We start from the raw sequence: 13,530 nt of genomic DNA, 5'->3' as shown, positions 1-13,530 counted from the left end.
AGGAGAGAGCCAGGCTTGGGCTCTCCCCATCCTCGTCACATCCTCTGGAGCCAGCATGTGGCCTCAGGATCACATCCTCCCTCCGGAGGACATGACTTAGAAGAAGAGCACGCCCCCACACTCGCCCCTCTTCTGTGGGATGGGAAGAGAGAAGGAACCAGGTTGGGCCAGGCTCCCCCGACCATCCCTAGAGCCAGTACATGGTACCAATGGCCTACCCCCCTCTGGGATCACAGACTTCTCTACTGCCAGATAATGTACTCAGTCCCATACCTCAAGTGGTAGAATTCTGTGCTTTAGAAAAGGTGGTTCAGGTTTCCTAATCAAACACTCAAAATTTAGAAAATGCCAGAGGATTAAGGTTGTCTGTACAATCTTAATTTAGCCTCCTTGTGCATATGCGTTATGACACAGCCTTTAATTACATGATCACGTACTGTGTCTTCCACAAGACCCCTGCTTCATTCATTTCACAGGTTGGATCTTGTAGCACATCTGTTCCTAAAAGATTTAGTCTTGGTCAATAATTGTTAAAACAGATGTTGGCATTTTACCAGCGGGAAGGCTGCCTAACATTTTACCAGCTAGAGTCTGAGTGTGTACAGGCTGCAGACCTTATGAAGGAAGCACAGTGACCTGCAGTGCTGAATTGCCTTGCATCGGAAACCGATTTTGTCACTCTGAACCTCTAGAAGGTTGCAAAGGACCAACCCCAAACCTCCACAAGGCTGAGAACTGACTTGTTAGTCCCCGACAAGGCAGTTTGGCTTGTTGAGGGTGGGGGGAAGGGCAGATGTGTATTAACACTGTAGGTGACCCCTAATGAGCATCCCAAGGCTTATAAAAATTGGGGATTTCTAAGGTTGCTGGGGGTGGGACTTGGGAGGCCCCACTGAGACTCTCAAGGAGTGAAGATTGGCACTGGACAGGGATCAGAATAGCTAACTCATGTCAGTGCAGGGTTCAGGTTTTTCAGTCCCTGAGAGTTCCTGTGAAGGGCCTGGATGGGAGAGGGATGGGGGAAGAAGTTCATCACGCTCTACATGTTGGGTATAAGTGGTGATTTTTATCACATTTATAATGTTCACACAGAGTAAAGTCCAGTGATCTATATATACGTGGTACTTTAATAGGGCCAATTTCACAAAGCTGAAAACAATTATGAGCCAGATCAGCTGGGAGGAACAAATTGAATGATAATTTGGGAATCATTTAAGACACCTTACAAGATGCCCCAAAAGCCACAATTGCAGAAGGCGGCCATGCTGGTTTAAAAAACCACCTGGTTTAGAGGGGAAGAGAAGGCAGCTATAAAAAATAATTTGATATATAAAAACAAATGGAAGAAAGGGAAAGTTTATAATAATGAATATAAATCAGAAGTTAGGAATTGTAGAAAATGGATAAGGGAAGCAAAGGATACAAGGGGAAATATGTGGCCAGTAGAGTTAAGGACAATATGTCAGGCTCTGGGTTCTAGGCAGGTGAGGCCTAGTGGTTGAAGCCATGGCCAAGAACAGGCACCAAGGGTCGAAGCCAGGGACTGGACCGAGGGCAGTGCTGAAACTGTGATCTGGGATAGGCTGTGGTCAGAACCAAGGTCAAAGTCTGTAGACTAGCCAAATCAGTGTTGCAGTTGGACTCCTGATGCAGGCCAAAGGTCAAATCTAGGTTCGAGTCATTCTAGGGGGTCCAGCGGCAGGTACAGGGCTGGTGCAAGGTGGGATTTAGGGCATGGATAAGGCTGGAGAGGGCTGGAACAAGGCTCAGGCAAGGTTGAGGCAGGAACAGGAACCGGATCAAAGGCAGGCTGGAAGCCTAGGGAGTCTGTAACACTGCAAGGCAGCAGGAGAGTTCCTGACCAAGTAGTGCTGTTGCACAGGCTAACTTGCAGCTCTGGGGGGGGGGGTCAGGCAAATACCTGTGCCTGGGGATCCTCTGACCCGGACCTGCCCAGGGATAGACTGCAAAGCCTGTGAGTTAGCAGCAGGATGGGTAGGGGGAATCTTCCCCTCCCTTCTACCCCCCACATTTTGCTGACCTGCAGCCTTGCTTCCACAAGCCTTAGGAGGAGAGTCTGACCCATTAGGCAACAGACCGGAGGGAAGTCTCGCTACTGTGCTGCTCCTGAGCTCTGCAGAAGAGGAACCCTCATCCTGAGGCTTCCAGAGAGTCATAGGAATTGGATCTTACGAAGTCAGCACAGGGTGGTGGGTGGGGACTGTGATTTGCAGGATACTCTGTGGCCAACAGAATAAGGGGGCATCTCTCTATCTTCCTAAGAGCTGTTGGATCTCCTGGCCCTCAGAGGGTTTGTAGGAGCAAGACTCCTCCCTAGCAGCTCCTAGGACCATTTTTAAAGAAGAGAGAGAGATTCCTGCACAAAAATTTCATGAAGGTGAAGATAGTGGCGGGGGGGTGTTTGTGGTTTGAGTGCATTTGACCTTTCAAAACATTGGAGTTGAATACAAATGAAAAACTCAGTGCTAAGGTTTCATTTTTGCAGTAAGGTACCCAAATTACCTTAGCTCTGCCCTTGTTGCAATGCACTGAGGAAAATCACCAGTTCATGCTGCCTTAGCCACCCATAAGAAGCAGTTGCATTATATCAATGATCACTGAAATGCCTTAGTATTAATCATATAGTGAGTGTGCTGCTTGACAGCATTATCATCATCCTATGTAATACACATAGAAGCACTTATACAAATTCCTGTTTAGACAAGTTGCATGGTGAAAGCAATCATTCCCCACTTACTAAGAGCCTGATCCTAAGCCCATTCAAGTCAATAGCAGTCATTCCATTGACCTCAGTGGGCTTTGACTCGGGATGTAAGAGCATGATCTTCCCTGGTAGGCTCCTCATGGTGGTCAATTTATTTACTAGTGTCATTGACCCCAGCTTGCACGTCACTATATACCAGGGGTAGGCAATCTATGGCATGCAAGCTGATTTTCAGTGGCACTCACACTGCCCAGGTCCTGGCCACCAGTCCCAGGGGCTCCACTGCCAGCCGGGGTTACATCCGCCGGCCCTGCTCAGCCCACTGACGGCCCCAGGTCACGGCCACTGGTCCGGGGGTCTCTGCTGCTGGCCTGGGGTACCGGCCACTGGCCCCTTGTCAGCCAAGGTTCCAGCCACTGGCCCCACTCAGCCTGCTGCCAGCCCCGGGTCCTGGCCACCGGTCTGGGGGGCTCTGCTGCTGGCCTGGGGTCCCAGCTGCTGGCCCGGGGCTCTGCAGCCACCCCCAGCTATGGCCCTCTGGCCCCAGCCTGGGGCAGTGAGGGGTGCAGACAGTGCCACAAAGGGGCACAGCTCAGCATGGATTCTTATTACTGGCACGCAAAACCTTAAATTCGAGTGAATAAATGAAGACTTGGCACACCACTTCTGAAAGGTAGCCGACCGCTGCTATATACAAACTTCATATGCCTATGTCATGAAATTTGAGCATTTACATGAAAAGAGCAAAGGGTGGCATGACAGAGCAAAGGGTGGTATGACAGAACAACCTATTTAGTAGTGGCGACACAGAGAGAGGTTTTGAAACCAAGGTTCAGTGGTGCACATTTGTGATACTCTACATTCCATGGGAAATGATAAAAGTGTATTTTATTTCTTGTATGCTTCACAGAACACAGACAATGTTTTTGGCTAGAGAAAAGGGGCAGTAAGGTTGAGATTTTACTTTGACAATAAATTATAGGTTCTAGAAACACAGCCCTGTGAATAACAATGACAAGAAAAAGCATTGGGGCAGTCGTGTGGTACTTTGGTATTGATCAGAAGTGTAGAAATCCATACCTTTCAATGAGTGAACCAGTTAAAGAATGGCAATGCTGTCAGTGAAACTCTAACACAAACCCTAACATGGTAGGGAATTGGCAGACTGAGACACCACTGATTTGTGGCACTGTACAAACTGGCAGGGAATTTTTTGTTCTTATTTAGAAGCTAGCACAGTAATTGATTTTGACTGTTCTTTTTCCAGTTATTTACTGCCTTGAGCTTTGTCCCCCATTTTGGCTCAGATGGCACAATGGAGACAGATTTTGATTCTTCATCTTACATTTCAGACAAACATGTTGGTTTCTTTTTGGCTCAGTGAGGATGGGAAAAGAAATGTCTCTGTGCAGTGTTTTGGGGTCTGATACATTAATGAACACACAGAATGTTCAACATGTTGAAAAGGAACCCCCTGAAATGCTCATGTGGAGGGAGTGGGTTTCTGCTGTAATTAAGAAATATAATTGCATGAGCAGGATGCTTCCATCCACTGTGGCCCTTTTTAATCTGCTACAGTTGCATAAATGAGTCATTAGACAACTGGACCTAGCTAGGGGAAAGTTCCCCCAGCTCAGGCTTTGTATGAGCTGGCTTTTACACTGCCGCATGTGGGCCCAACCATAAGCCCTGCTTTGGATGTATATGAGAGTGGACAGGAGTAGGATGGGGCAGGGCCACAGCACGAAGCACTGTAGGGATTCCAGGCAGAGCTGCTACCGTAGGCAGCTGGAGACAGGCAGCCCCTTCAGGGCTGCCTTACTCCAGGGGCCACAGGGGCCTCCGCAGTAGCCCAGAATTAGGAGGGCACCAAGCCACCGTTAGTCCCTTTCCTCTAGCCTCAATGTGCTGTGCCCTGCCTCTTAATGGCACAGCAAAACATCTCACCCCATGCATTTAAATGAGGATTGTGCATTCTGGTTCCCCAAGAACCCCAAATAAACCTTAAAGAATCTATCAGGAGTCCAGTAACCGTATATTTTTGGAAATTTCATTTATTCAAAACCACAACTTAAAAGAAATTCAACCCTCTTGGATTTTAAAAAAAAATCCAGTTGGATCATTAGTATGCAGGGTTTCTGCCTAACATTGCCTAGACATCAAATTCCAAATAGGGATTTATAGGGCCAGATCTTCAGCTGGAAGTTGGCATGGTTCCATTAAAGCCAATGGAGCTATGCCGAATTACACCAGTTAAGGATCTGGCTCACAGTGTGAAACTTTGCTTGCCTTTTGTTGTATGGGCACAGCACAAACATGATCCTATGGCTGCCTATGGGGTATCAGTCCTTCTGGCCTGCTTTGGTACTGCTGGAATTGGAGCTCCTGCCGTTAAGCACTGATGCTTTTTTGTTATTGGTGGAGTTTTACTTTAAGCTGTGTTGGGAAATCATGATCCCAGTCAGGCAGGGGTTAAAAAAGCCAGCCATCCCACCCTTACACCCTGTCTCCTCCTATCACCATCACCCTCCCAACCCTGTTGCCCTATTGAGCCCATAAATAAAATTCCTCCGTAGAACAATACTCATATGTACTGAACTAAAGCCAGTTTGTTTGCATCTCTCTTCTATTAGGCAAAGAAGGCGAATGTGAAGAATTTTTAAATTCAGGATCTGTTTCAGCGGTTTTATTGGACATGCAGGGTTTAACTGAGCAAGAGAAAAGCCCATCTCCTGTCCCAGGAATCAGCTCTCCGAGCCATGAAGAGTTTAACACCACTGTTCCCGAAGAGGTACTGTTCTCTCTTTTCTCTCAGCGTATCACTACTTGACAATGTTACTCATGCTGTAGTTGTATTACAGAAACCAGCCCCCAGCTTCTTTAAGTTTTCTTGCTTGTTAGGCAGTTTCAGTAAAACTTCCCCATTTTGTTCGGAAAGTCCTTACCAGTATGGAATTTGTTTGAAAGCCACCAACCCCAAATTTGTAAACACAAAAAATCATATTTAATTTTCATTAAAATGTCCAGAAATGATTTTAATATCAAATAGTTTCTGGAACTGTATTCTCACTGATTTTATGTAATATCTTATTTAAAAGCTTGTTTTCACTTAACTGAAGTAAATTTGAGACTATTTAAAATCCGTTAAAATATATACTATAGTATGTTTAAAGGGGTACAGTCTACTTGGTATTTTCTCCATTTCCAAAAATGAGTTATAAGTCGTTTATGATCTGCCCCACGCCAACATCCTTGATTTTACAAGCATGTTTTCCTATATTTAAAATATTTCTCTCTCCTCTCAAAGCACTCATGCAAAATGAGGAACTAACTGATTATACAGAGAAAACCAGTGGAAATAGCTGTAAACCAAATGCTGTCAAATGCACTAAGCAAGCAAACTGAAACATACGATCACCATCCCCAGCTCTCCTGACCATCCCCCCCACACAAATGTTTCATATATAGTAATCTTCAGGGTACCTTGTAACAGTGGATCAGAAAATTTCAGAGGGGTGTGATTCTTTTGAGTTGATGTCCCTTTAAACGTAGGGCATGGCTCTGCATTCCTTCAGCTGGAGATCCGGGTGAACAGGCCGTGCAGGACTGGGCACTAAGAAAGAGTACTGTATCATGACAGTTATGTATAGGCAATATCTTACACCAAGATAACGCATGAGTAAAAGTCTTGTTGACTTCTGTGGGACTGCTCATGTGTGAAAAGTTACTCATTTGAGTGGTGGGATTAAGACCCTAATTTTTATTTAGTATATTTACAAGTCTGGTGCTTCGGCCTTCTGGAAGGCTCTGAACAGCTTGGAATAGGGTGTTTGCCTCCATGGCTTGAGTTTATATATGAATACATCGTTTTGTTGATTCTCTTGTAAAGAAATCGAGAACAATGGTGAAATGAATTACTGTAGCACCTAGAAGCCCTAATCATGGACTGGGACCCCACTGTACTAAGGTTGTACAAAGCCAGCCCAAATCCTAGCCCCAGAGAGCTTTCAATTTAAGTACAAGACAAGACCCAACAGGTGGAGACGGTGGAGAAACCCAGCTGCATTCTACCAGCAGTTTCATTCACAAACATGTCTTGCATTTGCATTGTAAAATAATGGGGATCATTTTAGCTGACATGGTACTGTCCTGTTATACATCCTGTATTTAAACTGTTTCTTGTGTTGCTTAATATCTGAGATAACGAACATTGAAAATTAAAAGTGTAATTTTCTCTTACCTTTTGTGTGTGTGAGTTTATATATTGTGCCTCTCTGTTTGGGCAAATCACTTAAACACATGATCACATCCCATTGAAGTTGCATTTAATGGGACTTAAGCACATGCATAAAGTTAAGCACCTGCTTAAGGGTTTCACTGACGAGAGATGGATTTACACAAGTGCATACAATGAATTCATCTATTAACATTATGTAGATATTTAATAGGATGTTAGAGAAATTACTTTTAAAAAATCCCTATAAAATTTAATAGAAAATAACTTTGTACAGGATTTTTTGAACCATTCTACAGAACTGAAGAGCGGGCTTATAATTTTCTATTGAATCCTACAGGATGTTTCAAATAACCTATGAGAAAGTTACAGTTTTCTGTTAAATTCCATAGGACTTTTCCATGTTGTGTTTTTGTCTTTTAATTTTAATGTTATGGATACATTCTACTGTTATATTCTGATATGTCTATGAGTAGTAGTCCCATCGAACCCAATGGGATGCGTCCCATGCATAAAGCTGTGCATGCGTAAATAAATGATACGATTAGGCCTGAAGCCCAGATTCAGCAGAGCCCTTAAGTGTGTGTTTAAATGCTTTGCTGAATCAGGGCCTTAGTGCTTAGAGCCAGAGAGAGGCACTTTACATTTAAAAGAAAATAAATAGCTTAAATAATTGGCCCCCTTGCTGGAAGTCTCAGAGGAGCCAAGGACTGAACAGAGATGGAGAGTGAACTGTTGTTTTATGTCATAGGGGGGTCCCTAAGGGAGACACATAGACCAGGCAGCATCAAGAGGCTTATGCTGCTTTTATCCATCCTGTTCTATCTGCTCTGTATACCAACAGAAGATTTTAAGCTCCAGTGTTGTTAGCCTGGCCCATCTTTATAAGCACTAAACTATGTTTATAGTAAAAAGAAAATGAATCGAACCATATGCCTGAGTCAGACTTTTTATTTTTGTCACTGATCTATTTAATTCTTATTTTCATGCAGTGATTGTGTAGTTTTTGCCCACTGTAATGTTGTATCCTTTCTTCTTTTTAGAATTCACTACAAATTCACACCAGCATCTTGCAAGTTTCAATCCCTGCTTTTCCACCAGCACCCAAAAGCTCAGAAGCAGCTACAGAAAAAGTAAAAGCACAGCCTAAACCAGAAGTTGCGAGTGAAGTGAGGTATAGTTATTACAAACTATTTCTAACTGATATGTAAAGTCAAAGTTTTGTTACAAAATGTTAGGTGAAATTGTGTTTATTGGACAATTAGGGTATTAAGTCTGTTTCCTCAAACTAGCACTGTCACGTATTATAATGTCCATCTAGGGTTGAACTATATGCTCACCAAACGCATTTCTGTTATCATTGTTGTTCATTATAGCACCAATAGTGTGCTACGTGCTTGTGAACAAAGAAGGCGTTGAAATTAATAGGACTGTTGTGGGGAGCAGTTGCCCCATAGCGCCCCCCAACTGGCTGAATGGGGCACAATAGGTGCTCCCTGCCACAGTTCCTTCCCTGAGATGGGTCTCCTCAGCACACACCAGCCAGTGCTAGAGCTGTGACTTAGCCTTCTGGCCAAGTCACAAACAAAACCCCTTCTGGGGTAGCAAATGTCCAACTAAATCACAACAAACAAAACGGTTCTTCTACTCTTTGCGGGTTTCCCTTCATCCCACCCTCTGGGACCTGTTCCCAGTTTCTGGGCTACCTTTGAGTCGTTATGGCCCTGCTCCAGTAGAGCATCGGGTCCCCAGGCTGGTTCCACTGGAGCAGTGGTTCTCAACCAGGGATACGTGTACCTCTGGGGGGTTCGCAGAGGTCTTCCAAGGGGTACATCAACTCATCTAGATATTTGCCTAGTCTTACAACAGGCTACATAAAAAGCACTAGCTAAGTGAGTTTCATATGGACAATGACTTGTTTAGACTGCTCTGTATACTGTACACTGAAATGTAAGTACAATATTTATATTTCAATTGATGTATTTTATAATTATAAGGTAAAAATGAGAATGTAAGCAATTTTCCAGTCATAGTGTGCTGTGACACTTCCATCTGATTTTGTAAACAAGTAGTTTTTAAGTGAGGTGAACCTTGGGTGTACACAAGACAAATCAGACTCCTGAAAGGGGTACAGCAGTCTGGAAAGGTTGAGAGCCACTGCCCTGAAGTACCCTTCTCCTGCAGACCCTGGCTCAGAAGCTTACACAGGAGCCTGTCCATTCTCTCTGGTTCCACAGGGAAGAATGATCTCCCTCAGCTCTTTTACAAGGCCTGAGTGTCCATTAAGTTGTCACTTGACTCTCCTTAACCATGCCACCTCAGTCTGGGAAGCAACTAATTAATTATGGCAAGTGTGTGGCTGGCTCCATTTTCCCCCTTTAAGATAGGGATGAAATGCAGTGGGAAATCAGGATATTTCTTTTTACTTTATATAAATAGCTTAGTTTTAGATGCAATATCATCATGTGTAGTGTGAATTTGCTGTAAGCGATTTGCACTCGGAGATTTTTAAAAATTCCTGAAAAGCACTGCCAAACCCAAACCGAAACTGAGAGTGACTAGCCAGTACACAGGAGCCGTAACTAAGCTACCAGGAAGAAGATGAGTCACAGTTTCAAGAAGTCTGAGAGGCTGATTCCCTTGAGGCTGGCATATGACGATGAAACTGGGTTTTTCTAGCCTGAGGCATAAATGAGTGCAGATTTTAATAAGGAGCGGCGTTTGAGATTTTTAAAAACAACTAGAGGATTACAGCCTTAGCCACAAAACTCCTAGTAAAGCTAATGAGAGATGTTTAGCTAACTTCCTTAGTTGGCTTTTGAAGATCTCAACCATTATTTTTATCTATAGTAATATGGGATGTTAGGAATCCAAATGCCATGAAATCTCATTGATATAAGACTGTCTTTGACTTCAGGGTACAAACTAGAGCAGACAAGTGTTGAAGTGTGCTTTCTTTGGCCCTGACCCAGGAAAGCATCTCCATCCAGGACAGCACTTGTGCTTAAGTGTTTTCCTGAATCAGGGCCTCTGTCTTTCTCGGCTCTCCTCTCCTTCCCTCTCTTCCAGTGGGTCCCATATTTCTTCATGCTGTGCTGCCACACACATGTAGCTCTAGCCTTAAGCAATGTGAATCTCATTTCTTGTTCATTTTCTCTATTTTTAAAGACAATCACTGTGACCCGACTCATTCCCAGAGTTCCCATTATGGGCTGCTTGTGTATTCCTTTCTTGCAATGGCATATGAGACCATTACATATGCTGTGACCTCTTAATTTACTCACTCAATTCCTGAATATGTTGGTTAGCCTGCAGTGGTATAGGAAGTCTTTGCTATGCGTCTTGAGTTCACTCCCATCCTTTTACTTTTATAACAGAAGATGACAGAAGGAAAGATTTGATTTGTGGTAATTATATAGCCATTCAGGTGAAAAGAGAGAGTGAAATTCGTAGGTATCTTATAATGGAGTACCTTGTCTGTTTTTACAGTGAAGAGACAGCACCATGTTCCTCCGTAGAAACACAGCCATGTGACAGTCCATTGTAAGTACCATATCAACCAATGAAATGCTTTTACTTAAACACCTTTCCACCATATTTGTAAAAAAATTTTAATGGGCACGTGCAAATGTATGTTGTTGTTCTAACCACGTTAACTCATTTTAAAATAATTTGGTGATGAGAGTTTTCTGCTCTGATCGTTTCTAATAATTTCTAGTGCTTTTTCAATAAATATATACTAGCATCTCATCTCATTTCTGTTGCAGTATGAAATGTCTTCAGTCAAGTCATGTAACATCAGTAGGCTTGGGGCTTAAAAAAATTTTTTTTTTAATACGTATGTGACAGGTTCCTCCCGGGGTGCCATGCCATCTGGAACTGAGAAAACCACTGACCCCGACTGACTCACTAGCCTGGCTCCCTTTATACTGTAACCAATGCATGGTGGGGCCAAAATGAGTCACCCGGTGTGCCCTGGAGCAAGGGATCAACTTCCCAACATGCAACTGTTGCCATCCCATAATGTCATCTGTGTCCCATAATTTTTCCACATTTTTTTAAAAAATCCCACAAACTCACATGGCACTCCTTGCTCTCCACATTTCTGACAGAAGTGTGAAGCCTGCACAGCTCTCAATAATGTTATAACTGTTGCAAGCACAGGATGCAGGGTGCTTCAGTATTTGCAGAGTCATAAGAAGAACCAAATCAGTGAGGAACATGAGAATTTCCTGCGAGACACTTTGCTGAGGGAGATAGCGAGAACCAATTCAAGGTTGTTGGTGGCATTCGTGGAGCAACTGCCGATGGCAGAGCGCCACTGCTGGGCCCAAGAAACGAGCACTGACTGGAGGGATCGCATCATACTGTAGGCTTGGGATGACGAGCAGTAGCTGCAGAATTTTCAGATGTGCAAGGCCACATTCCTGGAGCTGTGTGCCAAGCTCACCCCAGCCCTTCAGTGCAGGGACACCAAATGAGAGCTGCACTGACAGTGGAGAAGCAAGTGGCAATCATGCTGTGGAAACTTGCAATGCCAGATTGCTGCCTGTCAGTAGGAAATCATTTTGGAGTTGGAAAATCCACTATGGGGGGCTGCTGTCATGCAAATGTGCAGGGCCATTAATCATCTCCTGCTATGCTGGACTGTGACTCTTGGCACTATGCAGAATATAGTGGATAGATTTGCAGCAGTGGGGTTCCAGAATTGTGGTGGGGCAATGGATGGGGGACACTTCCCTATTTTGGCCCCAGAGCACCTTGCCACAGAGTACATTAACAGAAAGAGCTGCTTTTCTAGTGTTATGCAATCATTGTTGGATTACCGGGTACGCTTTGCTGAGATCAATGTGGGCTGGTCAGAGAAAGTGCATGATACTCGCCTCTTTAAAAACACGGGACTGTTCAGAAAGCTTCAAGCAAGGACTTTCTTTCTGGACCAATGGATTACCATTGGCGATGTTGACGAGCCAGTAGTGATCCCAAGCTCCTTCCCCTGGCTCCTCTGGGTCATGAAGCCATACACTGGCCATCTCAACAGCACCAAGGAAAGGTTCAGCTACCTGCTCAACAGGTGCAGAATGACAGCTGAATGCACTTTTGGAAGATTGAAGGGACACTGGCATTGTTTACTCACAAGACTGGATCTCAGTACGAAACACATTCCAATGGTATTGCTGCCTGCTGTATCCTGCATAATATCTGTGAAGCAAAGGGGAAAAGTTGCCACCATGGTGGAGGGCGGAGGTGGAGCAGCTGTTTTCTGAGTTTGAACAGCCAGATGAAAGGGCTAATAGAGGAGCTCAATGTGGAGCTATACAGGTCATGGAGGCTTTGAAGGAGCACTTGAACAGTGAGCCGGAATAATGCATTGTGGTGTACTGTGCTCAGCCTGGGCATGCTCTTTTGGGATATGTTAGACACTGTGAGGTGCTTGGTGCACATCTGTGGTATAACACTGTCAATGCACCTATTAATTTTCCGGTGCTTGCTGTCCATTTATGATTATTATACTGTTTGTCACTGATCCTATGAGTTGTTACGCATTGTACAGTAACAAGTAAGTGGGTGGTTTTAGAGATGCTAGGCACTCTGCAACTAGTCGTAAGCTAATAAAGAGGAATTATTTTCCAAATAATGGAATTTTATTCAGTAACAAAACCAGTGCAAAGAAAAGTCTGTGCATTGTAAAAGTAAATACATTAAAAACTTAATAAATGCGTGGAACAGAACTTAACAAGGAGAGAGAACATTCATATCCATTTTACCTACACATATAGCAACTGTGGCTTTCACAAGTCAATGTACTTGAAGCTGTGGTGGAGTGGTAGATGTAAGAATACAACCCCTGTTACCAGGTGGAATATTGAAGGCGGGTGTAGAGAGGTGCTGTAATGGAGTTCACCATGGACTGCAAAGGGAAGTGAGCCCGTGACTGTTGAACCTCTTGGTCTATAGCAGTCTGCAGCATCTGTGTTTGAAGCCCCATTGTGCCTTGGTGCATTTTCTTCTCCTTTTCCTGCTGGGACTCCTAGGTCTTTCTCCTGTCCGTTCTTTCCTTCTCCAGGCTACCTGCAGTGTTCACATTCCAGGCCCCTTGCTATTGGTATGATGCAGCATGTCTTGCAGGATCTCATTGAACGTGTCATCCCGAGTCCTCTTCTTTCACCTCCCTATCTGGCTCAGGCGTTCCATGGGTGTGGAGAGGGAACCCCTCAAGGCTGCAGTGGCAGCAGCTGCAGATGAAGCACATAGAGGTACCGTTGTCAGTGTAGTCACAATGGAAAGTGAAACTTGAGATTCAGAACTCCCTTCCCTTGCTCCCATAAAGTTTTAAACAAGACACGCTTGTTGACACGTCTGCTTCTGAATGCTTGTGTACGGCACCACTCACAGCCATGGTGAGTATGGCCCACCGGGGTGAGGGAAATGAAGAGGGAATTGCTCAGATGCATGAAACTGAGTATAAGGCAATGGCCCTGAATACTGGCACCATTTTCCACAAGCAGTGGTGATTTTAGCTAATCTCTGTCTCCAGAGGGTAACAAAGGCTTAGAGAGTGCAGCTGCTG

General features: G+C 44.3%; 1 protein-coding gene across 8 annotated transcripts in view; it reads left to right on the top strand.

Annotated features, from left to right (window-relative positions):
• The window catches only part of PPFIBP1 (PPFIA binding protein 1), a 180,262-nt gene that overhangs the window by 139,604 nt on the left and 27,128 nt on the right, over positions 1-13,530 (top strand). For all 8 annotated transcript variants that reach the window (XM_074937070.1, XM_074937036.1, XM_074937061.1 and 5 more), the window contains 3 exons: positions 5,359-5,516; positions 8,003-8,133; positions 10,449-10,502. In XM_074937070.1, the coding sequence (XP_074793171.1) occupies positions 5,359-5,516; positions 8,003-8,133; positions 10,449-10,502 (343 nt within the window). The remainder of the gene's footprint in view (positions 1-5,358; positions 5,517-8,002; positions 8,134-10,448; positions 10,503-13,530) is intronic.

The sequence above is a fragment of the Natator depressus genome, chromosome 1 (assembly GCF_965152275.1).
Source record: "Natator depressus isolate rNatDep1 chromosome 1, rNatDep2.hap1, whole genome shotgun sequence".
In the NCBI taxonomy this organism is placed as follows: Eukaryota; Metazoa; Chordata; order Testudines; family Cheloniidae; genus Natator; species Natator depressus.
The sequence above is the reverse complement of the archived record's forward strand: the minus strand, read 5'-3'. Positions and strand labels throughout refer to the sequence as shown.